The sequence below is a fragment of the Zootoca vivipara genome, chromosome 7, assembly GCF_963506605.1.
Source record: "Zootoca vivipara chromosome 7, rZooViv1.1, whole genome shotgun sequence".
Lineage (NCBI taxonomy): Eukaryota > Metazoa > Chordata > Lepidosauria > Squamata > Lacertidae > Zootoca > Zootoca vivipara.
The window spans coordinates 7,869,592-7,897,480 of record NC_083282.1 but is presented as its reverse complement, the minus strand read 5'-3'; the positions used below and the strand labels follow the sequence as shown (position 1 = coordinate 7,897,480).

General features: G+C 44.6%; 1 protein-coding gene across 1 annotated transcript in view; it reads right to left on the bottom strand.

The window, feature by feature from the left end:
• The window catches only part of CACNA1E (calcium voltage-gated channel subunit alpha1 E), a 281,416-nt gene that overhangs the window by 56,577 nt on the left and 196,950 nt on the right, over positions 1-27,889 (bottom strand). Inside the window, exons 24-29 of the mRNA XM_060277446.1 lie at positions 10,477-10,573; positions 8,854-9,014; positions 4,642-4,779; positions 3,374-3,575; positions 2,612-2,776; positions 492-602 (exon numbers count right to left, since the gene is read on the bottom strand). Of these exons, the coding sequence (XP_060133429.1) occupies positions 492-602; positions 2,612-2,776; positions 3,374-3,575; positions 4,642-4,779; positions 8,854-9,014; positions 10,477-10,573 (874 nt within the window). The remainder of the gene's footprint in view (positions 1-491; positions 603-2,611; positions 2,777-3,373; positions 3,576-4,641; positions 4,780-8,853; positions 9,015-10,476; positions 10,574-27,889) is intronic.

Genomic DNA, 27,889 nt, shown 5'->3' with positions numbered 1-27,889 from the left:
TCCCTCACCACTGGTCCTGGTAGATAGGGATCATGGGAGTTGTAGGCCAAAAACATCTGGAGGGCCGAGGTTGAGGAAGCCTGTCTTAAAACAAAGCTGGGATTTTTATTGAGGTCATACAGATCCTAGTTCAACACTGTCAAACCACATACATTCTCATTAACAGATTCCAGTTACTAAATGCATGTCAAATATATTGTACAATGGATCATAAACATAACTTGCTCTACAGGGGCCTTGTCAACTATATCTCTCCAGAATCTGGCATCCAGTTTGTAGGATACCCAGGGATCAAACAAGAGCCACATCTCTTGTAGCTTTCCTTCAAACTTCTGGAAACTTGGGCAAGTTGGAGAAATGATACTTAACTAACTTGATAAAAACAATTGATATGATCCAGCAGTACAGGGCATTTTTATTTGATGCAAATGAGGTTGCCCATCACCAAAAACCCAATCCCCACCCCACCCCCTACAAACTCTGTAACTCACCAGAAAGCCAAAAGCTATAATTTTCAGGACACATTCCAGTGAGAAAACCATGGTAAAAGCAATGTTCAGGTACTTCAGAGCTAGTTCATAGGTGTAGGGAGCAGAATAGTACTGCCAAGAGGGAGAGAGAAAGAGAAGGAAAAGTCATCATATCCTGGGTCCCACTTGTATTAAAACATCCACCCAATAGGTCTCCCGGCCCCTGCAAGAGTTATATTTCCCCATGCGTAATTTGGATGCAAAATTCAGTTAGCAACTAAAGAAAAACAAAACTCCACACATCTTGGAGAAACCAAGTGAAACGTCTGCACAAACAGTTCTCTGATTTGGAGTAACAATGCCTGGCTTGTACAGAACTAGTTTGTTTGAACATCCTTACCCAGTTCGGGATGCTCCACGGCTTTTCATTCACTGTGAAGTTGTATGGGACAACCATTCTGATTACAAAGTGTGGCAAGTGATAAAGGCCCGTGGAATTAATTGCCACAGGGTGCTGGTAGAACAGAAGAAAGGCTGTTGCTACACAACCTATGAGAATATAACTGATGGGGTGCGCGCTTGCGCTTGCGCATATAAATATGCGCATATGAGGGGAAGTTATGAAAACACTTGGAAGTACAATTAAAACACATCAAATGTGGTCTTATGATGTTATTGCTAAACAGATTGGCAAACAGCAAAAGCTTTAGGTGGACACTTCACATGTTGCATGGCAGCAAGCTCAGGTTCAACAAAAACTGTACACTTGATAGGGACCCATAGGAAGTGATGGCTTCCTGTATACAAGTGTTTAGGGTCCATGTTTTTGTGCTGGTCACATTTACATGCAAATTATTTAAGTTAAGGTAAAGGTAAAGGTAAAGGGGCCCCTGACCATCAGGTCCAGTCGTGTCCGACTCTGGGGTTGCGGCGCTCATCTCGCTCTATAGGCCAAGGGAGCCGGCGTTTGTCTGCAGACAGCTTCCGGGTCATGTGGCCAGCATGACAAAGCTGCTTCTGGCGAACCAGAGCAGCGCACAGAAACGCCGTTTACCTTCCCGTCAGAGTGGTCCCTATTTATCTACTTGCACTTTGATGTGCTTTCGAACTGCTAGGTGGGCAGGAGCTGGGACTGAGCAACGGGAGCTCACCCCGTTGCAGGGATTCGAACCGCCGACCTTCTGATCAGCAAGCCCTAGACTCTGTGGTTTAGACCACAGCGCCACCTGGGTCCCTAAGTTAAGTTAAGGTATGTATGCTTAAATCATTTGAGACGTCCATCCAAAATGCAGTTGTACTTTGGAAGTCGAACGGAATCCATTCCGGAAGTCCATTTGACTTCCAAAACGTTCGGAAACCAAAGCACGGCTTCTGATTGGCTGCAGAAAGCTCCTGCAGGCAATCAGAAGCCACAGAACCCACGTCAGACATTCGGGTTCCAAAAGAACGTTTGAAAACCGGAACACTCACTTCCGGGTTTCGATCGTTCGGGAGTCAAGGCGTTTGAGATCCGAGGTATGACTGTATAGGATAAAAGTGATCCTTAGTTGCATCCCCAAGTGTGGAAAAACCATTGCTTGGAGGTAGAGCATATTCTTTCTTTCTTTTTATTTAATGCATTTTTAGCCCACTCTTCAGCCAGCAAAGGCTCCCAGAGTAACTTACAAAAGATCAACAATAGGACAATTCTTGATCTTAAAGTTGCACGCAGAAGGTCCATCTTCCATCCCTGGCACTCATAGGGAGCAGGGCTGGGAAAGAACCTTTGCCCAAGACCACAGAGTGATGTGATTAGTCAGTTTAGACCAGGGGTGGGGAACCTCTGGCTCCCGAGGTGTTACTAGACTTCCCATTGCCATCATCCCCAGCTCTAATGGTCAGGGCTGATGGGAACTGTAGTCTAATGACATCTGGAAGGCACCAGGTTCCCCATCTGAGAGAAATGCTTCTCAGGTGCATTATAAGGGAGCTTCCCATCATTCATGATTCTCAATGGCTTTGTTTTATAGCCAAGGAGCTGAATCAGGAGGGAAGAGGAGGCATCTCCCAGGTGGCAACCATGCTCAAAAGTTAACTTTCCGGTTGTGCCAGATCACTGTAATTGCCAGAAGCTGGTCAAGGTTGCCCCTGGTTCCACTCACCTTCATCATTAGAACCACAGTGTTCAGCGCTATCATCGCCATAATGGTGTACTCAAACGATGGGGAGACTACAAAGTGCCAGACCCGGTACTGAAAGGTGTGCCGGTTTTGCGGCATGTAGCGGGTGAGGGGTTTGGCACTGATGGCAAAGTCAATGCACGCTCTCTGGAAGAAGAAGAAGAAGAAGAAGAAGAAGAAGAAGAAGAAGAAGAAGAAGAAGAAGAAGAAGAAGAAGAAGAAGAAGAAGAAAATAAAGACTGTCAGTTGGCATCCAAATTATTACCCCCATTGCTAATTACAGTGGTGCCTCGCTAGACGAATGCCCTGTAAGATGAATTTTTCGCTTAACAAAGAGATTTTTCGAGCGGAGGTTGCCTTGCTAGACGAATTCATTTTGTGAAAAATTCGTCCAGCAAATCGCGGTTTCCCATAGGAATGCATTGAAATTCAATTAATGCGTTCCTATGGGCAAAAAAAATGTCAATGCATTCTTATGGGATTCGCTAGACGAATTTTTCGCAAAACGAATTGACTCACAGAACGAATTAAATCCGTCTAGCGAGGCACCACTGTATTGTATTGTTGCAAACTCACAAAAGTACCCCCTTCCCAACTTATCATGAGACACTTCTAGCTTCTGGAATAGTGGGAATCCAGATGTTCAAAATGCTTTGGAAGTATCTGCCTAGCTTCCCAAGCAATAAATAACAATGCCACCCCTCTCTCACCACGAGCCTGCCCCCATTTGCGCTGTAGCATTACCTCGTTCTTCTCGAGGCTGCACTCCTCCATCATTTTGTCTCCTTGCTCCTGGAAAGTGATGATGATGAGAGCCACAAAGATGTTCACAAAGAAAAAAGGGAAGACCACAAAATACACCACATAGAAAATGGACATCTCCATGCGGTTGCTGCGGCTGGGGCCACGGTCCTCCTCAGTCACATCCACCGAATGCTGCAGAACCCTGGGAAAACACACACACACACACACACACACAGAGAGAGAGAGAGAGAGAGAGAGAGAGAGAGAGAGAGAAAGAAAGAAAGAAAGAAAGAAAGAAAGAAAGCACAAAGGGTTACATAGAATCATAAAACCGGAAGGGAGCACGAGAATCATCTATTTCAACTCCCTGCAATGCAGGAATGTTTTGCTCAACATGGGATTCGAACGCATGACCCTGAGATTAAGAGTCTCACGCTCTACTGATTAAGCGATCATCTACCCTTTGCTGATGGCTCAACCATCCTCAGAGCATTCCTAGGAGAACACTGCACAGAAATAACATGCGGCCCAGTTTAACAGCCTATCTACACATCTATTGATTTTCGAAAAATATTTATATGCCGCCGTGTAAAAAAAAACACCACACCATTGTGGTTTACAACAATAATTATAGGTCATAAAAAACATGTCAAGAATTTTTAAAACCAGAGCCCACCAACTAACCATTATGGAAAGGTGTTTCCTGAATCGCCAGCATAACCTTGTGGCTTAGAAAGGTTTTTAATAATAATAATAATAATAATAATAATAATAATAATAATAATAATATATTTATAACACGGGCTTCCTGGTTTAAAAACCGGGCTCAGGGCGGCTAACAGCAAATATAAAACATTGATTAAAATGCAACTTAAAAACAGCATAAAAACAGCATTAAAATTTTAGCTGTTTAAAGGTTGAAACAGAAGGCGCCTGTTGAATCTCTGTTTGCAGAGCATTCCACAGGACTGGGCTGGCGACACTAAAGTTAATGCTGTTGGCAGCTAAGCTGGACAGGTAGATATGGGAGACTTTTGTTTGCAAGTTCTGCAGGACGAGAGGGCAACTTGATCCAGAGTTCTGTCCCTGCTTCATTACCACAAACAAATAAATGAAAGAATTAAAGAAAGCAGCATTTAATCTCTCGACTAATTTTGCCGCTTAAACATAAATGTACCAGGCATTCCGTTATGTTTTGGACGAGTTAGGGCTAAGCTCAAACGCTTCCGCTACTAACCACACTGGAAAGGGCGAAAGGAAATACTCACTGTGGCCACCCCTCTCCGGTGGAGACAGTGAAGAGGGTAAGAAGAGCCCACATGATATTGTCGTAGTGGAATTCGTGGCGCTTCCATTTCCGGCATTTCACTTCCATCGTGTTTTTCTCGTGGTCCACATAGTGGCCTCTGTAAGGTAGAGAGAGATGGCGATTAGCCTTTCGCTGCCGCACTGTCAGGGCGAAAGATACTGTAAACAATCCTGCGATCCTTCGATGAAGCGTGGTACATAAGATTTTATAAATAATAATAATGACAATAATAATATGGGGCAATTTAATTCTTTCCTTTCCATTCCTTGAAAGGGGTGTCTTAAGTCCTGCCTCGGCCAAGTAAGAGTAAGAAAGAGGATCCCGGGGGAGCAGAAAAAGACTTTTTATGTATAGGACCACAGCTGCTTGGATGCTATTGGCCCAGAGATGGAAAGAAAATAAAGTCCCTACCAGAGAAGAAGGGCAGATCAAGTGGATGGATTATGCCGAATTGGCAAAAAATGACCAGAAGAATCAGAAATCAGGAAGACCAATAAAGAATGGGGGTGGGGGTGGGGAATATAATTTATCTTAAAAACAGTTGTAAACAGTTACAACTGTAAGCAGGACTGGAATAACACTTGTAGTTTAATGGTGAATTTTGGACATACAGTGGTACCTTGGTTTACAAACACAATTGGTTCCGGAAGTCTGTACTTAACCCGAAGCGTACTTAACCTGAAGCGAACTTTCCTATTGAAAGTAATGGAAAGTGGATTAATCCATTCCAGACGGTCCATGGAGTACTTAAACTGAAGCGTACTTAACGTGAAGTGAACTTTCCCATTGAAAGTAATGGAAAGTGGATTAATCTGTTCCAGACGGGAGTACTCAACCTGAAGCATACTTAACCCGAGGTATGAGTGTAATTGGTTCCGGAAGTCTGTACTTAACCTGAAGCGTACTTAACCTGAAGCGAACTTTCCTATTGAAAGTAATGGAAAGTGGATTAATCCGTTCCAGACAGGTCCGCGGAGTACTTAAACTGAAAATACTCAAACCGAGGCGTACTTAAACCGAGGTATGACTATAATGGAGATGTAAAAGATTTGGCTTATTATAAAAGACGCAGGAAGAAATGATTAACAATAGGACTTACAAAGGGGAGGAAGGACGTCCAGGAGATTCCTTGGAATCTTGTTTCTATGTTATATATTGGATAAAGGTAAAGGGACCCCTGACAATTAGGTCCAGTCGTGACCGACTCTGGGGTTGCGCGCTCATCTCGCATTATTGGCCGAGGGAGCCGGCGTACAGCTTCCAGGTCATGTGGCCAGCATGACAAAGCCGCTTCTGGCAAACCAGAGCAGCACATGGAAACGCCGTTTACCTTCCCGCTGTAGTGGTTCCTATTTAACTACTTGCATTTTGATGTGCTTTCGAACTGCTAGGTTGGCAGGAGCTGGGACCAAGCAACGGGAGCTCACCCCATCGCGGGGATTCGAACCGCCGACCTTCTCATCAGCAAGCCCTAGGCTCAGTGGTTTAGCCCACAGCGCCATTTTTCTTAAAAACAATTGTAAACAGTTACAACTGTAAGCAGGACTGGAATAACACTTGTAGTTTAATGGTGACTTTTGGACGTAATGGAGATGTAAAAGATTTGGCTCATTATAAAAGATGCAGGAGGAAATGATTAACAATAGGACTCACAAAGGGGAGGAGGGAAGTCCAGGAGATTCCTTGGAATCTTGTTTCTATGTTATATATTGGATATGGGGATTGTAAAACTTTGATTTGAAAAACAAATAAGCAATATAAAAAATTAAAGAGAGTGAGAGAGGGGAGAAGCAGGAAGAAGACAACCAAAGGTGGGACAATACTGTAAGTGCAGAACCCATGTTTATGTGTTGGTGGTGGCAGCCTGTGTTACAACTGGTCCTGCCCAAAGCAGGGGGGTGGATGACTCCTAGAGTAATCAGGTGTGAAACACATCACGCAGGGAGAGGAAATTCTTAAATGCTCCCCCTGGTTGCCAATCACCTCCCCACAGTCTTTTTCCCAAAGTCACTTTCACACCGCCCAGGCTTTTAGTATAGGAAGGGTGCTGAGTTGGGGGCAGAAGTGCCGATGGAAGTGAGGAGAGGACTACAGGGCGGCAGGCAGCCGATTCCAGGATGCTTCATCTTCCCTCCCCATGAGCCTCTTTCACTCCAAAAACAGACCTTCCAGCGCCCTCTGGAACTGAGGCAGGCCCAGATAGGCTGTGTCTTGCAGTGGGGTTTGCATCCAGGTGTGGTTTAGAGCAGGGAGATTACAGGTAAGACCTGGGTGTCCGTCCTTGCTCCACCACAGCAGGATTAGTGCAACCTGAAGGAAGATAAAACCGACAGATCAAGATCAAGCCTCCTGCTATAAAGAAAAATGAGGATAAGAGTCCATGCTTCTACTGGGAGTTTTGGAGGCTGTTTCCTCCAGTTATGGACCTTGGGTCATAGCATCCTAGAACTGAGGAGTTGAAAGGGATGAACTGGATGAGGAACTGGAGAAGGCCCCCGGGTTTAAATGTGCATGGGGTGAAAGGGTGAAAGAGTATTTGGAAATGATCTATAATGAATTGAAAAAAAATGTTTACAATTACTTTACCAAAAAACCCAGAGTCCTTTCTGTTGGGGATAATCCAGACTGAAATTCCCAGGTGTCAGAAAAGGTTATTTATGTATGCAACAACTGTGGGATATATTACTCATGGCAGTCAAATCACAACACTTCCTAGAGTGTCCACATTAAGGGATGTCTAGCCAGTGAGTTGAAACTTCCTGTTATCTACTGCTCTGGCTGACTTCCTCTACATGTAAATGAGATGGACATGGCTCCACCCATGTCCAGGTAAAATATAAGGACAGGGCAGCGGCCATGTTCTCTCTCTTTTGACTAAGCACTCAAACTGACCACATCTTAGTGAGAGATCCTCTCTCGGCTTCCAGCCAAGAGAGGAAAATGGAGTCTCACTCCATATGAGTAGACTCCACATGTATAATATTACTTTTTCTAAGCCAGCCTGCCTTCTGAGATTGTGCTGTTAACTCAGGATGTCTCGTGAGTAAACTCTTTCCATACTTTTAAAGAGCACTGTGTTGTGTCTTTTCTTTTAAGAGGGATAAAGGGGAATATACCAGGAGTATATGCTATTTTAGAGGCTTTAGCAAGCCTGCGCAACCGTTTCTGCTGTGTTTCGAAGGGGAATGTAAAACTGCTAAGTTTGAAGCTTGTTAACACAAGCTAGGATAGGACATATTAGACAATATTTCCTCATCCGCATTCCTGAACATTCCCACAACAACTGTGGCCCGTGTTTTGCTAGCCCAAAAATGGAAAACGAGTGAAGCCCCAACCAAAGAAGAATCGCAACTTAAGTTGACAGAATATGCACAACTTGCAGACTTGACAAATAGAATACGAGAACAAGAAGAACATACTTTTAAAGAGGATTGGATAATGTTTATTGAATATATGGAAAATAATTGTGTACAGCTGAAAACGCTGGCAGCATTAAGAAAAAATCAACCGTGTAATTAAGTTTTGATGGATGCAATAATGGAATATTGATTGGTATAGTTTTTGTAAAATATGCAGGGATTTAAGATATGTAAAATGAACCATGGAAAGAGAAGAAGGGAAGTCATTGATTAATAAGAATGAGTATTTGAAATTGTAAATACAGTGGTACCTCTACTTATGAATTTAATGCATTCCAAACGCACATTCGTAAGTCGAAAAAAATTGTAATTCGAATCCCATAGGAATGCCTTGGGAGAAAAAATTAGGAAGTCGAAGCAACCCTATCTAAAATTTGTAAGTAGAAAAAAATCCTATCTAAACCACACCCAAGATGGCGGACGGAGCTCCATTCATAAGTAGAAACATTCGTAAGTAGAGGTACCACTGTTTATGATGTCCATGGGGTGGACATCATTCTAAATATATATGATGTCCATGGGGTGGTTGGGGCGAAGTCTGGTGGCTCAGTGCAATCCATCTCAGGGGCGGGGCCAGCACCACAACCTGCCTGCCATTGGTCAAAGGGCTCACCCAGGTCGGGGGAAACCCCTTACCTCCAGCGTACCCACCGGATCCTGGGCTGATGCTGGTGCCGTCCTGCAAAGGCGCCCAACCAGAGGTAAGTGTCATTGTGTCGCGATGCATGCTAGATGCTTTGTGCTGTACTTACATGCAGTCTTTCTCTGTATCTTTTGAACTGTCCGTACAATAGAAGAATTTGCCCTTGAAGAGCTGAACGGCGATGACCGCAAAGATGAACATGAAGAGCTTGTAGACAATGAGGATGTTGAAGACGTTCTTCAGCGAAGTTACAACGCAGTCAAAGACGGCCTGAGAGGGGAGGCAAACCCAAAGCGTGCGATTTAATCATAGGGAAAAACAACCATGGACACAAATGGCCTCGTTTGTCAAAGCATTTTCTTCACCCGCATCAAGGCGAGCAGCACGTACAGAATAGAATACAATAGAATAGAATAATAATTTATTGGCCAAGTACTCATTCCAAGTACTAATTTCAAGTACTTGGAATTTTGTTTCGGCTACATTGCAATGTAAAAGTACTTTATACAAAGTGTGCAGAACACTATTTCAAGATCACCAGCGGAGTGACCTCAGAACAGGTTGAGGTGGTTATTGGTGCCTCTGGCGCCAACTCAATGGCACTAGCTGATAATGCTTGACTTTCGAACCTGCTATAAAACTGATTCAGGTCGTTTGCCATTTTTTTGACTCTCTGGAGCAGAAGAAGATGTCCTTTTATATTCAGTAATGTTCTGTAAATTCTTCCAAAGAGTAGCCGAGTCCCTGTTGACAATTGACTCTGAATCATAGGTTCGTTTTGCCACTTTAATCTCCTTCGTCAGTGCATTCCTAGTTTGGCTGTACAAAAATCTGTCTCCTTTCCTGTAAGCCTCCTTAAGTGCAAATCAAGGAAGAACAGGCCTAACCAGTGTCTCAGGCAGTGCAGAGGGTGACAGAGGCTCCTGTAAGAGCTATTTGAGCAGGTAAAGCTCCTCTCATCGCTGCAAAACAAAAGGCGTATCTTTTCACTGCAGATGTTAAACAGTCACTGCAAGGCGATCTAAGGATCTGTAGTTTTGCAAGCAGGGGTAGAGGTCTGTAACATCCTCTTCAAACGACAGTCCCCAGGATTCCGTTGGGAAGCAGACATGGCAGCTACAATGATATGTACACCAACTAAAACTTGGTAATCCAGATCTGCTTGAATTCTACCTGCCGAATCTTCCTATTCTGCACAACCATTAGTGGGATAAGATCACTGTTCTCCACTGCTCTTTGTTATGCTAGCATACCTGCGAAGTTGCTGTCAGAGAAATAAGGGACCGGGCCGGAAATAGCAGACTGGAAGTAGCGCTGCCGCCATTTTAGAACTGGGCGGAGCATGCTTAGAAGTGACTTTTGATGCTGCTTTGCCCAGTTCCAAAATGGCCACTGCGCCAGAAGTCGCACTGCAGCCATTTTGGAACTGGGCAGAGCAGCATCAAAAGTCGCTTCTGAGCATGCTCCGCCCAGTTCCAAAATGGCCGCCGCGCCAGAATAAACCAGGGGAAAACAAAAAAATCTGTTTTTTCAGCTAGGAACAGCTGGGAAAACGGGGATTTCCCGGGGAAAACAGGAGACTTGGCAGCTATATATGCTAGCAGAACAAGTGTTCTCTTAACGAAAAAGGCAGCTGGCAATGGCAGCGACTGCCCTACATTGCTCAGGGGGCATCTTGCTCTGAACAAAGGTGACTCATCTGAGGGAATATCACAAGTCAAAGCAATAATACCTTGAGTTTGGGCAACCGCTTGATGGTCTTCAAAGGCCTCAAGACTCGTAGAACACGCAGAGACTTAATAGTTTTTATGTCCCGACCTTTGTTTGACCTGTACAGTTGAGAGGAGAATAAACCCGCCCAAAACAATAAAACAAAACAAAAGGAAGAGAACAATATGAACCCCTCAAAAACACAGACTGAACTCAGTGCGATGCTGCGGCAAATTATTACTTTCTGACATGTGCACAGGTTGAAAAAACTGGATCACACTTGACCTTCTGGGTGGGGTTAGAAAACACATTAATAATATTGCACTACTCCGTGGTTTTCAACACAGAGAGCACCTTTCATGCAGATGTTCCAGTTGAGGAAGCATTGCGTGTTGCCAGAGATTCTGGAGGGGACACAACTCATGCAACGTATGGCACTGGCGAGCATTGGTGGGATTTACCCCACCGCTCGGGACATTCCCAGCAATTTTGCTGCTGCCAGTTTGGAAACTGGTATTGGTGAACAGGCTGTCATACTGGGAAGCTTGCCTGCTCCCAGCGATGCTCTCATTGCAGGATCGCTGGGTTTTGCAGAATGCTGTGTGAAAACCACGGGGCAGTGTTTAAATCACAATACAGTAGGAACAGATTTTAAAATCGAAGTTATGGAAACCATGTCCACGAGCATCAGGCAGCCTGAAACCATTAAAAAGCAAACAAACCAGGCAACAGCTTTTAGTGCTCCCTTAACGCTTGCAACGACTGCCTGTTATTGTGCGAAAAGAGCGAGAAAGCAAGGTTAAAACAGGTGACCTGCACTCCTGCTGAGTTAGGCCATCTGCCGCAAAGGCATCATGCGACCATGCTTTGGTGTCCTAAGCTCACATGCCAGGTAGGTCAGCAATTCTCTTGCTCTCTCTTTTCATCAAATGGCAGCAGGAAAAAATGTCTCTTTCCCAGCATGCATTAAAAAACAGTTCTATTGGTGTAATAATCTATAATTATAACCAGTGCTTTTTTCTTCTGGGGGAACGCATATCCCTAAATATTTTGTGAATCTGACGGGAGAAGAAACTTTTTTTTTTAAAAAAAAAAAAATTAGTTTCTTCTCTAGCACAGTGGATCGTGAGTTCCATTGCTACCACCGATGGCGGCCTCATTTCCTGTCACGGTGTTTCCCAAGTCTCAGACGGAAGCGAGCGTTTAATGTGTGAAATAGGAGTTGGAATCCAGCCTTACCTTCCAAGTCCCGGACTGCAGAATTCGGGACCGGCAGTCGTGTGACACCAGAAGTTGCATTGAAGTAACTTCCGGTGTCGCTTTGCCCTTCTATGGGCACCAAAAATGGCCTCCGCCGGCTTCGAAAGTCGCTTGTACGCGTATCAGGAAGTGCGTCGACGCAACTTCCGGTGTCGCTCCACCCATCTATGGGCACCAAAAATGGCCGCCGCCGACACCGGAAGTCACGTCTATGCACTTCCGGACATGCGTAGATGCGACTTTTGAAACCGGCGGTGGCCATTTTTGGTGCCCATAGAAGGGCAAATCGGAAAGAAAAAAAATGGCCGCCGGCAGGAGAAAATAACGGAGAAAAATGGGAGACGAAGTGATACGGGGGACCACCGGGAAAAGGTAAGTAAAATCGGGGGTTTTCCAGAGAAAACGGGGTACTTGGCAGCTATGAATCCAGCACGGTGATTGATCAGTTTCATTGTTACCACCTCCAATAATGACTTCATTTCATTTCCCGGTGTTTCCTGAGCCTCAGACGGAAGCGAGCATTTAATGTGTGAAGCAGTGTGGGATGTGGATGTGTGGTGTTTTACTGATGAAAGTCAGGAAGATGCTCATGCTCACAACCTCATGCCCATGTGGAAGTCAGTGGGAGCTGTCAGCTGTGCCATATGAGGTAATGCATGTTCTTTGTACTTTTGTCCATTTACTGTATTTATTTCCCCTGATTTGAAGTATAAAATGGTGATTTTCTTGAGTCAAAAGGAGAGTACCCCTAAACATTTTTTAAATAGCAAAAAGCACTGATTATAACACATAAATAGCCACCTCTTTCTTATATATAGTGGCATGCAAGGATAAGTAGAGGCATGTGGTTAGAGTCTTCCATGCATGAGAATGACCGAACTGAACACATTTCCAACCCAACCTACTCATGGGGTGCAGAGGGGAGGAGGACTTAAAGTTCACGGAAGGGAAGTTTCCTGCCCCTCTCTCCATACTTGCCAAGTTGCTGTCAGAGAAATAAGGGACCGGGCCAGAAATAGCAGACCAAAAGTAGCGCTGCCGCCATTTTGGAACTGGGCGGAGCATGCTCACAAGTGACTTTTGATGCCGCTTTGCCCAGTACCAAAATGGCCGCCGCGCCAGAAGTCGCACTGCAGCCATTTTGGAACTGGGCAGAGCAGCATCAAAAGTCGCTTCTGAGCATGCTCCGCCCAGTTCCAAAATGACCGTCACGCCAGAATAAACCAGGGGAAAAAAACCGTTTTTTCAGCTAGGAACAGCTGGAAAAACGGGGATTTCCCAGGGAAAACGGGAGACTTGGCAGCTATGCCTCTCTCCCCTGGCAGCTCCCCAAAAGCCTTTCTGGAGCATGTGAGAGGACTGCTGGGAAAGTGGGGCATTGTCCACAACTGGGCTTGGATCACAAGAGGGTGTTATCTTTAAGTTAGCTTAAGGGGAAATTTCCTGCCCTCTCCTCCTCCTCTTCACAGCAGCCTGCCATGCCAAATTTCCACCAGAAAGGCAAAGCCCTTTCACCATGATTTAGCAAGGGCAATACTTGCAAGGGGACAGGGATCCATTTCTAGAGGGCGCAGTTCTCGTGCCAGCGGGTGATGTGTGCATCCCTCAGAAATGGTTGCCGATCCGTAATGCCAGACCCACGCCCCACCCTTTTTCCATTATCTGAACAGCTTGATCAGTGTCGTTTCTCATCTGACTGGAGAGAGCATTACTAGGTATTTAAAAGGTTTGGGACATGAGCCCAGAGCCCCACTCCAGACAATAAATTTGGGGTCAACATTCTATACCAGGCTTCAAAGCCAAGTACTGCGGCAGCGGCAGTGGGGGCAACCCAGAAATCAAGTAAAGCTTTTGGAGAACGCAGTTATGCAGCTTCGCTTCAGACTTCGATTAAAAGCCAAGTATTTAGTATACTTTAAGCTGCATGCAGGCTTCTGGGCGATCAAATTGTTCATCAGCTCTGAGAAAGACAGAGATTTAGCAGTTAAATCTCACTGAGCCCGGCAGGCCTTACTTTAAAGGAAACAGGCACATAACTGGCCTGCATGTATGCCGAGAATGGAGAAGCAAGGCAGGAATAGAAAAACTAGTCATGCAAGCAGAGACAAGACCGCGAGCTTCAAAATCCTCCATTCAAATCTCACCGCATTCACTAAATTGTGAGCAAGTAACTGCCTACTGCAATAATAGACAGGGAAGCTGGGAAGGAGAGATGTTTCTGTCCTCTTTGAGAAAGCTGTATTCCTGAAACTGACATCTGCAACAGGTGGCAGAAGTCTATAAAACAAGGCCTGCTCATTCAAAAGAAACAGAAAATTTCCCGGGCAATATAATTGGACTTTTGGTATAGAAATATGAAAGCTTTTGAATTACACAGGACTCTATCGGGCAAGTACCACTATTTCAGGAGCATATGTAGAATTATATGAAACTTGAAAACTTGCATAATTCCAGCACTAATAGCCCAGGGGAAGATAAAAATCTTGCTTACTTGGGACTCAACTACAGAGCTGCAAATAAAACATTTTAACGGTGTTGTAAAGTGCAATACACAAATATGACACTAGATGGCGACAGTGCGTGGTGCAAAATTCAATGTATTTTTCAAAACATTTTTTAAAAGCATTTTCACAACTTTTTTTTTAAATGTGTGGAGATTCCACAACCGTGTTGACCAAAATCTAAATATATTGTAATAAATACCTTCTCCAAACTCATTCAGCTGAATTTATCTGCTAATTAATTCAATCATTCAATTTTGAGGCTAAAGCAGAGTTTTCTTCTTTTAAGAGGGTATTATTTCTGCAACGGTTGGTACGAATACCATTGTTCTCTCTATTTGAGTTCATGGAGGTGTAGATTACATCTGGTTTAAAGTCAAGATTGTGATATGCAGTGTGTTGGCAAGAAATACTATGGATCCAAAACCTCAAGCTTTTCATCTTCTGTCACCTCACTATGATGAAGCAAATCATGGGATGTGACTCATTTACAAAAAACACAAACATGTCCACAGGCATGGCAAACACATCACACACTTGGAGGGAAACAAAGACTCAGCGGAGGTGAAATAGGGCACACAGAGGAACAGATTGAGCTAGATTTGTTTGGTTAAGTTGGCAACACTGCCCAGTTTCCTCCCTCCCCATAAAGTCTGTGAATAGGGGAGGAGGGAAGAAGAAATATGAGGTGCTATCCAGTCTCTAGTGGAGGCAGGGCAGATAAACCCTGGCCCTTCCTGGCAGAGCCCACCCACATGTTCATGCCTGGGCAGCAAAGACACCGTCCACAGTCTCAATCCAAAGGAGAAGTAGCAGTTGTCGATCTTCCCCAGCTCAACTTTCCCTTGCCTTGCATGGCTTCAACTAACATTGTGACAAGCTTTGTGAGAGCTGCCCAACCCAGAAGCAAAAGAGAAGGGGGCCCAACTGAGCCCATTCCCTTCCCCATTTTTCTGTTGGTTTGAGGGGAAAAAATATAAAAGGAAGAGAATTCCTGGATGCCAAGGTCCAAGTCTGGGGAAAGTATACTTTGGTGAGAGAACCCCAGCGGAGATTTAAAATCACAGAATAGGCAGCAAAGTAAAGCATGGAAATATAGGCTGCAAAAACGTTAAGATATGCCCACCCAAGTGAGTTAGAAAAACAGAATCTTAGAGCTGGAAGGGACCCGAGGGTCATCTAGTCCAACCCCATGCAATGCAGGAATCTTGGCGAAAGCATCCATGGCAGATGGCCACCCAACCTCTGTTTAAAAACCTCCAAGGAAGGAGAGTCTACCACGTCTCGTGGGAGTCTGTTCCACTGCTGAACAGCTCTTACTGTCAGAAAGTTTTTACAAATGTTTCGTCAGAATCTCCTTTCTTGTAACTTGAAGCCATGGGTTCAAGTCCTACCTTCCAAAGCAGGAGAAAAAAAATCATGCTCCCTCCTCCAAACATGACAGCCCTTTAGATGTTTGAAGATGGCTATCATATCTCCTCTCACTCTCCTCTTTCCCAGGCTAAACATACCCAGCTCCTTCAAGCGCTCCTCATAAGGCTTAATATCCAGAACCTTGGTCATCTTGGTCACCGTCCTCTGCACACATTCCAGGTTGTCAACATCTTTCTTAAATTGTGGTGCCCACAATTGGACACAGTATTCCAGGTGTGGTCTGACCAAGGCAGAATAGAGTGGTACTCTTACTTCCCTTGATCTGGACACTCTACTTTTGTTGATGCAGCCTAGAATAGCATTGGCTCTTTTTTTGCTGCTGCTGCATCACACTGTTGACTCATGTTAAGCTTGTGGTCCACCAAGACCCCTAGATCCTTTACACATGTACTACTAGTAAGCCAGATGTCCCCCATCCTATATTTGTGCATCTGGTTTTTCCTGTCTAAGTGTAGAACCTTAGATTTGTCCCTATTGAAATTCATTCTGTTAGCCTGGGCCCAGTTCTCCAATCTGCTAAGGTCATTTTGAATTCTGATTCTGTCTTCTGCAGCATTAGCTACCCCTCCCAGTTTCGTGTCATCTGCAAATTTGATGAGCATCCCCTCAATTCCTTCATCCAATTAATTTATAAAGACATTCAAAACTTGTCCCCTTTAATAGTTCATTCCAAAGTTTCCCTCTTTCCCTAGCATAGGAAAAGACCACATGTTTGGTAAGTTTTAAAAAGGGTTTACTCGCAAACTCTCCAAAGGTCAGATTCATGCGCCTTTCCATACATCAAAAAAGTTGCACAAGCAGTAAAATGCAGCCTAGTTACAAAGTGCTAAAAGTTCCTAAACCTTTGGTATAGGAACCCGAGAAATAAGCCTGGCAGGACATTTTACTCTATGGCATTAACTCCTTCATGCATTGATGCAATAACGAACTAACAATGTTGGTTATATGAGGCTGGCAAGCCCACATTTTCCCACCTCCCACCGAGCAAGCACAGTTGTAGTTCCCTCACCCTGAGCAGGAGTGAGGGAGAGGGATTAGGGCTGAGTCAGATGAAGAACACAATAGCATGCCCAAATGGGGATACAGTAGACTCAGGGCACTCAGAAAAATCAAATATCCAGGAGAGGCAACTCCTATGCAAACCAGAGCATAATGCTGACAAATTAAAATTTAGAGAGAGAGGGAGAGAGAATTATGCAAGAGATCTGAGCTTTGTATTTTGAACTAGTTCTGAGCTAATAAAACAAAGCATATGAGGTCTGTGAAAGAACCAAGCCCTTTATCGAGTATCCTTGAAAATCTCTGAAGGATCCTGTTACAATTACACACTCTTTTTGTAAAGGAAGTACAATAACCGATCTAGCAAAAACAGACATAACCATAATGCTAACTAGCCTAACATTCATTAAAACGTGCTCCACACACTCCATGTTCAAAGCTCTTGAACGAACATTGGGTTTACATTGACTCATCCTTTCCATGACCTGCTGGACTGTGTTTGCAGATGTTATATGTTCATAATTTTCTGTTTGAGAATTTCTGGCTCTCATGACAGTCCACGTTGCAGAGGTCCCTGACCTCAACACAGGACATATGTATGTACAAGAAGATTAATACTCGTATACAAATACAAAAACAAAAAACCCTTATAAAGTAGGGTTGCAAGCTTTAATTTGTTCAATTGAGAGATTAATTACCTAAACCTTCAGTAGTTAATTGCTGGATGACATATTTAATCAGTTTGTTTTTATAACTGAGTATGTGAGTTAAAAGAACTTTTGAGGCTTTATTAGTTCTGAGTTAATATAATGAAGGCTGAAAAGTATATATTTTTTAAAAAATTATTTCCTTATTATTGCATTTATATCCTGCCCTTCTTCCATTATGGAACCCATTATGGTCATAGCTGCCAAGTCTCCCATTTTAAGCAGGAAACCCCCGGATTTTAATCCGTTTCTTGTTGTTCTCCCGAATGGAAAAAAAATCCCGGAAATGCCCTGGGTTTCCTACCTGCCAGACGCTCCATTTCGGGGGCCGCTCAGCACATGTCTGGGCACCGGAAATCGGGCAGAGCGGCACCGGAAGTCGCTTCTACGCATGTCCAGACATGTGTAGAAGCGACTTCCGGTGCCGCGCTGCTGCTGATCCCGCATTTTTCAGCGGGAGACTTGGCAGCTATGATTATGGTGTATTTGCAGTTCCTAAGCTGTGACCCATCTAGGCACTTCTCAGAGACCTGCCTGATTTCTGCAAGATAGTAGTCTCATGCCTTCAGACCATTCTCTGGTAGAAGATTCATTCTATCAACTGGGATCCAAATAACTACTTTAGGTGGATGCAATAGCTTGGGGATATCCAGGAAGATACATGTTTTTAAATCAAACATAACATTATTATAAAGGACTTGACAATCTCAAAAACTCAGTATGCATTAAATACTGTAGATCTTTAAAAAAAGAAGTTAAAATATTGGGGGGGGGACCTCAGCATTACTAAGGAGTTTGAAAAGAAGAAGAATTAGAACAGGCATCCCCAAACCTCAGCCCTCCAGATGTTTTGGACTACAATCCCCATCATCCCTGACCACTGGTCCTGCTAGCTAGGGATCATGGGAGTTGTAGGCCAAAACATCTGGAGGGCCACAGTTTGGGGATGCCTGAATTAGAACTTCAAATTCTCTTGAAGGAAGATGGATAGAACTGATAGGAAATCATCCAACCTCTTGCCACACATCACTCAGAGCTTTTCTGCTGTAAGCAGAAGGTTTCCTCTGTACGATGCCACAAGGCATCTTGGGAAGGCTGCTCTGTTTCAAAGGTGGTTTACCAGGTGGGATAGAGAACGCCCAATGGAGAGGCTCCTGGCCAAAGCTCCCTTGGGCGTGCCCACACATACTTCCCACAGTATCTTGAAAAAGGCATGCATAGTGAGTTTTAGGAAATGGGCTATATATATTTAAATGCATTGACCAACTGGGTGAAAAGGCAGGTAATGTGCAGTACAATCCTATCTGTATCCAGGCCTTTGGCCACCCTTTGAATGAGTTTGTGGGAGGTGGGTTATTGGTTTGTTTGTTTGTTTTACGATGTATTTTGCGACCTCATTTTGTGGTTTTATGCTGTGAACTGCCCTCCGATCATCGGATGAATGGCGACATACCATTTTTTATCAATAATAATAATAATAGCTATTCAGTGCAGGGCTGGATTTAGGTTTGATGAGGCCCTAAGCTAGTGAAGGTAATGGGGCCCTTTAAATGTCCAGCTGTCCTTTGTCAACAACAAATTGTCACCGTTTTTTCGTGTTGAATATATGATATGGTAATTTATGGACCTAATAGGCATCTAAAGCCATTTGCACATAACGAAATATCTATTTTATCAAAGTAATTGTTGAACTGAAATACTATTAAGAAGAAGTATATTGATAGTGAAATACAATTAAGAAGTAGTATATTTGGGGGTGGGCAAGAGAGTGGGATTTGCTAGCAGGCAAGTCTAGTGGCGCTGTGGGTTAAACCACTGAGCCTAGGGCTTGCTGATCAGAAGGTCGGCGGTTCAAATCCCTGTGACAGGGTGAGCTCCCGTTGCTTGGTCCCAGCTCCTGCTAACCTAGCAGTTCGAAAGCACGTCAAAGTGCAAGTAGATAAATAGGAACCGCTTTAGCGGGAAGGTAAACGGCGTTTCCATGTGCTGCTCTGGTTTGCCAGAAGGGGCTTTGTCATGCTGGCCACATGACCTGGAAGCTATACGCTGGCTCCCTCGGCCAATAATGCGAGATGAGCGCGCAGCCCCAGAGTCGGTCACGACTGGACCTAATGGTCAGGGGTCCCTTTACCTTTACCTTTTAAGTCTAGTTCACCAGAAGAGGCTTATTCATGCTGGCCACATGACCCAGAAGCTCTATGCCGGCTTCCTTGGCCAGTAAAGCGAGATGAGCACCGCAACCCCAGAGTCGTCTGCGACTGGACCTAATGGTCAGGGGTCCCTTTACCTTTTAAGTAGGTGCAGGATTGCAGCCTTAATCAAATAAGGTGGTCTAAACCACAGAGCCTAGGACTTGCCTATCAGAAGGTCGGCGGTTCGAATCCCCACGACAGGGTGAGCTCCCGTTGTTTGGTCCCAGCTCCTGCCCACCTAGCAGTTCGAAAGCACGTCAAAGTGCAAGTAGATAAATAGGTACCACTCTGGCGGGAAGGTAAACGGCGTATCCATGCGCTGCTCTGGTTCGCTAGAAGTGGCTTAGTCCTGCTGGCCACATGACCCAGAAGCTGTCTGTGGACAAACACTGGCTCCTTCGGCCAGTAAAGCGAGATGAGCGCCACAAACCCAGAGTCGTGTGCAACTGGACCTAAAGGTTAGGGGTACCTTTACCTTTAAGAATAGTTATGCAAATGCTTATACTGAGCAAGCACAGTGGGAAGCCAATGGCCATACTGCCTGTGCAGGTGTCGCCATTTTTGTATTATTATTTATCAGGGTCTTTTGTTCCAGAGCTTCCCTCCAGATACCCTTTCCAGCCACTCGGGGGCTGCTTCTCTACAAGCTGCTCTTCCCTAGGTAGAAGAATGTTTAAAATGATCCCGACCCCGTGGGCAGGGCCCCGTCAGAATGGCACTTTACCCTGGAATCAGCACCATGCCGGGAGGGAACTGGATTTATCGAGAGATTATTAACATTAAACTGCAGCAATATGCTCTCCCGGCGTTTTCAGTGTACTTTTAAGATTGCATTCCTGAGTGGTAACAGCTAGTTTCAGATCTAACACTGTACAATGTATAATTAGAATTATAATTAATGCTATTTTCCCCCCATTGCGCATTACACTTATCAGTGCCTGGTGTCACCCGCTGCTTTTACTGCTCAAGTGACCTCGGCATGCAAGGTTCATCTGTAACTTTTCCACAGTTTTCTTCCTCCACATTCATATTTGGCATCCTTTCCAGCATTCATCAAAGCAATTCTCACCTCCAGGTGATCCTTTAGTATGCTAAATAGAAGAGGCCTCCCTACACATCTGTTAGGGCAATTTTCTGTTTCACCACTTGTCCAGTAGTAAAAACAAAACAAAAAAACTTTACCTTACACACAGCTTGCTTTTCGGATGACAACCAGGTCCTAACTCTCCTTCCCTGCCTTCTTCCAGAACAATTTTTTCTGTAAAAAGATTTGGTTGGCCAAAGACCTTCTTCTCTAGGCACAATCATTAGGGAATTCTTCTACGCAGGGATGGGGAGAAGGTAGATTGGGATCTACTGGAAGATCTCTAGGCCCTTTGAAATGCAACGCACAACCCTTGTGGTTATGAGCAATCCTCACCTCAGCCTTAAACTGGGCTAGTTACATAATACAGTGAGATAGCCCCAGTGATATTTTTAGCCTAGCTTATAACGTCTCTTGATTGAAGTTGGTTGCAACTTCGATTGGAGAGCCTGCTATATTGATTGGTCTCGGAGGAAAGTGCAAATTTCTGCTTAGCCTCCTCTCCAGATCACACTGTGACCTGGATATGTTTTATATTATGGTCTATTTACATACTGCTTTTTGGCCTAGAGGTATAATAATAATAATAATAAAGGTAAAGGGACCCCTGACCATTAGGTCCAGTCGTGACCGACTCTGGGGTTGCGCGCTCATCTCGCATTATTGGCCGAGGGAGCCGGCGTATAGCTTCCAGGTCATGTGGCCAGCATGACAAAGCCACTTCTGGTGAACCAGAGCAGCACACGGAAACGCCGTTTACCTTCCCGCTGTAGCGGTTCCTATTTATCTACTGTACTTGCATTTTGATGTGCTTTCGAACTGCTAGGTTGACAGGAGCTGGGACCGAGCAACGGGAGCTCACCCTGTCACAGGGATTCGAACCGCTGACCTTCTGATCAGCAAGCCCTAGGCTCAGTGGTTTAACCCACAGCGCCACCTGGGTCCCGCAATAATAATAATAATAAATAGCAATAAATTATTATTTGTACCCCGCCCATCTGGCTGGGTTTCCCCAGCCACTCTGGGCGGCTTCCAACAAAGATTAAAATACATTAAAATGTCACACATTAAAAACTTCCCTAAACAGGGCTGCCTTCAGATGTTTTCTAAATGTGAGGTAGTTGTTTATCTCTTTGACATCTGATGGGAAGGCATTCCACAGGGCGGGTGCCACTCCCGAGAAGGCCCTCTGCCTGGTTCCCTGTAACTTGGCTTCTCGTAGCGAGGGAACCGTCAGAAGGCCCTCGGCACTGGACCTCAGTGTCTGGCCAGAACAATGGGGGTGGAGACGCTCCTTCAGGTATACTGGGCCAAGGCTGTTTAGGGCTTTAAAGGTCATCACCAACACTTTGAATTGTGCTCGGAAATGTACTGGGAGCCAATGTAGCATTTCAGGACCGGTGTTATATGGTCTCAGCGGGTACCCCCAGTCACCAGTATAGCTGCCACATTCTGGATTAGTTGTAGTTTCAGGGTCACCTTCAAAGGTAGCCCCACATAGAGCGCATTGCAGTAGTCCAAGCGAGAGATAACTAAAGCATGCACCACTCTGGCAAGACAGTCCGCGGGCAGGTAGGGTCTCAGCCTGTGTACCAGATGGAACATAATATTGATGCAAAAGGTAAATACTACAGAAGCACAATTGAATAAAACCAGTCAAAGCAGTAGCAAACCACTCAATGCTGGACACGGAGCAGATAAAAAGAGGTGAATCATTCTTTGGCAAGATGCCTAAAGACAGGTGGGGCAAAGTATTCCCTGCTCCATGCGAAAATGCATGAGGACTCCTGGAAATTCGCCCTGCTCTCCGGAAAAGTCCCTTTGGATTTAAAGGCACACAACTTTTAAGTGTCAGTGTGTTTTGTTGAGACTGTAATTCATCCCGGATAGCGCTTGTCTCTTTATAAGCTCCAGGACAACTTAGTCTCTGCTGCCTGTTGTGGGGTGAAACAAGGGGGCAACCCCAAACACCCATTTTAACACACTAGTTCTTCTTGCTGCAGAAGTCATAAGGGAAAGACGGACATTGAGGCAGGAGGAGCTGCTGTCCTTGTGAGCTTTCTAAAGAAACAGGTGACACCTCTGGCCAATAAGCCAGCAAACTTCCGTCGCACCCATAGAATAAAAAAACAAAACAAAAGCTTATTCAGATATGGAAACAGCTTTTCAGGAGTGCTCCTGTGTCTTTAAATTATAAAACGAGAAGCAACTATTACAAATTTCCAGTGAATTTCCAGTACAGTTTTTTTTTTTTGCAAAATTGCCTTATTGTCTAGCTTGACTCACAATGTTTCTCCGAATACTTAACCTCCCTGCAATCTCATCTCTATTCTTTATAGAAACGGAGAACAAAAACGTTCTGTCTTCTTAATGGCGGCTTTTAAACAACATCGGAAAATGAGCTACAGACTCAAAACCCAGCTCAGGTATCGGGAAGAGTGGGAAGAAGAGCAGTGTGTAATCTCTGCTCTCGATTTTGCAGAGTTCGAAACTGCCGGGGGCAGGGAGGTCTCTTCCCCTGAGTTTCAGCTCACAGAGTTACTCTGGGTTACAACTTCCAGTCGCCTCCGTTCGTTCACAAAAGGGAGCGAGATAAAAGAGAAAATAATTGCCTCCCATTTGTTTTGGACGTGTGCTGGTTTCTGTGTACGGAAATAGAGCGAGAATGACTGGCTGCGGTGTTAAATCCAATTGCCGTCTCACCCCACTGCAACAAACCAATAATTTAAAAGCTACGCATAAAACAACTGACAATTTGCTGTCCATTAACAGTACCCAAACTCTGTGGCCTGAAGCAGACACCCACTGAAGGCCTAACCATATGCTAGAGCAAAGGCGGGGAACCTCTGGCTCTCCAGCAAGCAGGGTCTAATTTAATGGCTAGGGATGGGGAGCATCTTCATTCAGCACCATCTGCAGGGCCAAAGGTTCCCCACCCCTGTGCAGGACCAATATTGGATCTCTCTATATCAGGCCCTCCAAGCGTCCCTATTTCCCAGGGATGTCCCTGATTTAGAGAAGCCATCCCGGTTTCTGATTTGATCCCAAAATATCCCACTTTTCCTTAGGATGTCCCTCTTTTCATTGGAGAAATGTTGGAGGGCATAGAGTTATCTGACTCCCAAACCCCCTTCCTGTATAGGGAAGACTTTTTTTTTTAGTATTTGATGTTTCATTATTTTTAATAAATTTTTATTGGGTTTTATAAACAAGAATAATGTTATACAAATAAGTATACAGTGGTACCTCGGTTTACAACCACAATTGGTTCCGGAAGTCTGTACTTAAACTGAAGCGTACTTAACCTGAAGCGAACTTTCCCATTGAAAGTAATGGAAAGTGGATGAATCCGTTCCAGACGGGTCCGTGGAATACTCAACCTGAAGCGTACTTAACCCGAACTATGAGTGTAATTGGTTCTGGAAGTCTGTACTTAAACTGAAGCGTACTTAACCTGAAGCGAACTTTCTCATTGAAAGTAATGGAAAGTGAATTAATCCGTTCCAGATGGGTCCACGGTGTTTATAAACCGAGGCGGTTGTAAACCGAGGTGGTTGTAAACCAAGGTATGACTGTACCTAGGTTTCTCATGTCATTTGTATATCACAAAAATAGCATGATGAATGTGGAAAAAATTATTTACAACATATGTTTCATTGTTGGTGGCCAATGTATAAGTTCTTGGTTCATGAATTGGTTTAAACCAGGGCTTGTCAAGCTGGTCCCTACCGCCCACTAGTGGGCGTTTCAGGATTCTAGGTGGACGGTAGTGGGTTCTACGGCACAAGCTGAATCCTCCTTCCATCGAGCACTGGTGGGTGGTAAGGAGATTTTACCATCAAGAAAGATGCATTAGTGGGCAGTAGGTGTAAAAAGGTTAAACAATTAGGAAGAAAAAAGAGGGGAAGAGGATGAGGGGGAATGGTGAGTGGGGTGGGGTGGTTAAGCTTCTATTCTTCTACTTAGTGTATGTGTGGGGTTTTATGTCAGCATTACTTGTATGGGTTCTCTTACTATTCACTTGTGGTATTTCCTTGATGGTGAGAGAGGTTGGGGTGGCCTAGGGTGTGGGGTCACGAAGAGTCGGACACGGCTAAACGACAAAGCAACAACAACAAGGGTGTGGTTGGTTGTCTTTGGTTGGCTGTAGTGAGATTTGTTTTGTGTGTGAGTGGGGTGTGTGTGTGTGTGTGTTTTGCATTAGGTTACCCAGATTGATTCGTATGCTGTTAGAGGATTCTTGTTGGGCTATGTATGTGGTCAAGGGTAATCTTCTTCTCTTTGTCCCCGTGTCAGTTTCAGTTTATTGGTTAGTTTTTCTAATAAGGCTGTTTCCCATACTATTGGATACCATTTGTCTATGCTTACTTCTGACATGTCTCTCCATTGTCTGGCTATGATGCTTCTGAGAGTAGGTGGGTTATGAGCTCTTTGTGATGTGAGTGGGCATAATTTCCTTGGAAGATGTTTAGTAGGGCCAGTTCTGGGGTGACTTCTAATACTTGTTTAGTTATTTTGCATATTTCTTGTACGATTGCTGTCCAGAAGAGTTGGATTTGGGGACATTCCCACCATATATGGAAGTATGTGCCTGTTTTTATGTATGTTGGAAGCTGCCCAGAGTGGCTGGGGCAACCCAGTAAGATATGTGGGGTGTAAATAGTAAAATTATCATTATGGAATGGGACGTCCCTATTTTCACTGGAGAAATGTCACAGGGTATGCCATACTGTTGACAAAAAACCGCTGTTACTTTTCAGAACTTTGGCTCTAAAATTACCAACCAGGTGGGCAAAAGCTGTCGTATTATATGCAAACACAATAACCACTCCCAATAATTACAAGAATAAGTTTTCTTCCATAAAGGCCAAAGTGCCGTTCTTGAAAGGAGTCTATCAACCAGTCTACCTTCAAGCTGATCTTTTTATCCATTGGCCATGCTAGTAAATAATGATTCAAAGATCCTTTTGCCTCTGCAGCACAGACACAAAGTCATTCCTCATCTGGTTCTTCCTTTCCCAAGCAGCTTTGAGACTAATAGTTACCCACATATCTCAGTGAAGTGGCTTTGAAAATTCTGGGTATGAAGGTTTGTGAAAAATTGCAGGAGTTGGACATTTACAAATCTTTTACAAGGACCACTTGAAGTAAGATGCTGTTACAAGGCTGATATTGGCTGAACAATTCTCCAGTGCTAATGGAAGTGTGGGTTTTGGTTTTTTGGCACAAACAAAGCTTCATATTTCATATGTGGTCCCCAGAAAGCACAAATCGAAATCAGAGCCTGCCCTAGAATGAGTTCTCTGAATGAGTCTGAATGGCAGTTACAAAGCACTTTCTGATAGCCCTGACAGGACAAAGCACTTTTTCTCAAATGAAAAAGGCGGCTATGTAAATGGATAGGAACATAACAGGCATAAGCAAACCAGGTTCTTCCATTCAAGCCATGTTTCCCTCACTCCGTACTCCCCAAAAGAGAAACAAAAAAAGTATAATTACCCCAAAGCATTCCTGTAAGGGCCAGGATGTACAGTCAAAAGCCAGATCGATAGACAGATGGAAAGAAAACAGAAAAGATCAGGAAATGGGCCATCGCCAGAGAGCAAAGGAACAAGGAGACTGTAGGAAGAAGATTGGCATCTGAGAAGAGGAGAAATCCCATCTCCCAACCTTGCTATCCTGACATTCCATTCCTTCTGCCATCCCAGAACCCCCCCTTTCCCCCCTTGCCTTGATTCCATTTGCCAACATTACAGTGGTGCCTCGCTTAACGAACGCCCTGTAAGACGAAATTTTCACTTAAAGAAAGGATTTTTCTAGCGGAGGTTGCCTCGCTAGACGAATTCGTTTTACGAAAAATTCGTCTAGCGAATCGCGGTTTCCCATAGGAATGCATTGAAATTCAATTAATGCGTTCCTATGGGCAAAAAAAAAAATTCAAAAAAATGCAATGCATTCCTATGGGATTCGCTAGACGAATTTTTCGTTATAAGAATAGACCTGTGGAACGAATTAAATTCGTCTAGCGAGGCACCCCTGTACTACCCCCCCCCCTAGAATTAAGAGCACACCTAGAAATGTGAAGAGTGAACACATCAAACATACACTTGCAAACACATGTTCCATACAGTTAGACTCATAAGGGGTGGCTGGCTGGCTGGCTGCAGCTCCCTGATCTCCAGAGCAGCTGCCTGGCAGCTAATTAGTAAAAACACAAAACACTAATCATGAGCCCTAAGGGACAGATATGCAATGGCGCTTTGTATGGAAGATGATTTTGGGCAGGCTTATGCAACCTGAATACAAGGAAGCCCAGTAAGTAACTGCCCTGATCAACCAGTGGTTCAGACTGCAGGCACTGGCAGCATGGACCAAACATAGTGTTGCTCATAATGGACAGAAAAGGGACTGGTGGGTGAGGAGGAGAATTTGGAGGAGAAACTGGGCTAAGGCAGGGCAGTCCCGAGCAGGTCGGGCGCCCTGGCGCTGAGGGGCGGAGATTGCTCCGGCGCCCCCGCCCTCGCAGGGTGCAGCATGGTTTCCGCGCGGCTTTGCCGCGCAGCACCCCACCTACCAGCCCAGCCCCCTGGCGCACCGCGCCACCAGGAGTCTAACTAGAGCTGGCCCTGGGCTCAGGGCTTCAGCACCCAGCTACTGCTTTGCTCCAAATTGCCCTTTCCTGAAACGGCTATTCTTTACAAAGCAAAGCAAAGCAACCCAAGACCCAGTGTTCTATTACATATACAGTGTAATGAAGAAATGTGTCCTCACTACAGACCCAAACTAGTTTGTTTTCACCCAAGTTATCCAAAGTGCTGTGTTTCTAGAGGGGCAGGTAGGGATCCTAATGCAGGACTCAGAGCTCTCAGAAAGCGCCATTCCTTCGGGGTTCCTCGATAGCTCAGTTGGTAGAGCACGAGACAGGGTTGTGGGTTTGAGCCCCACACTGGGCAAAAGGATTACAGGGGACCAGATGACTCCGTGGTCGCATCCGACTCTACGATTCTATGTAACGTGAAGTTTCAAGCTTCCCGTGTACATGTGCCCCGAGAAAAAGAACCGGCTGAATCAACAAAAAAGTACTTGTAGGGTTTTCAGGGCGGAGTCTTACCTGCTTGGCCAGTGAAGCCAAAATCATAAACATGTTGATATTGAATCAATGGAATATATTACCAAATTTGAAATATGTCAAAATGTAAGATTGGGCACTCTTAGATGGGATAGCTTTCTTGTGCTGTAGGGTGAATGCAGTAGCGTC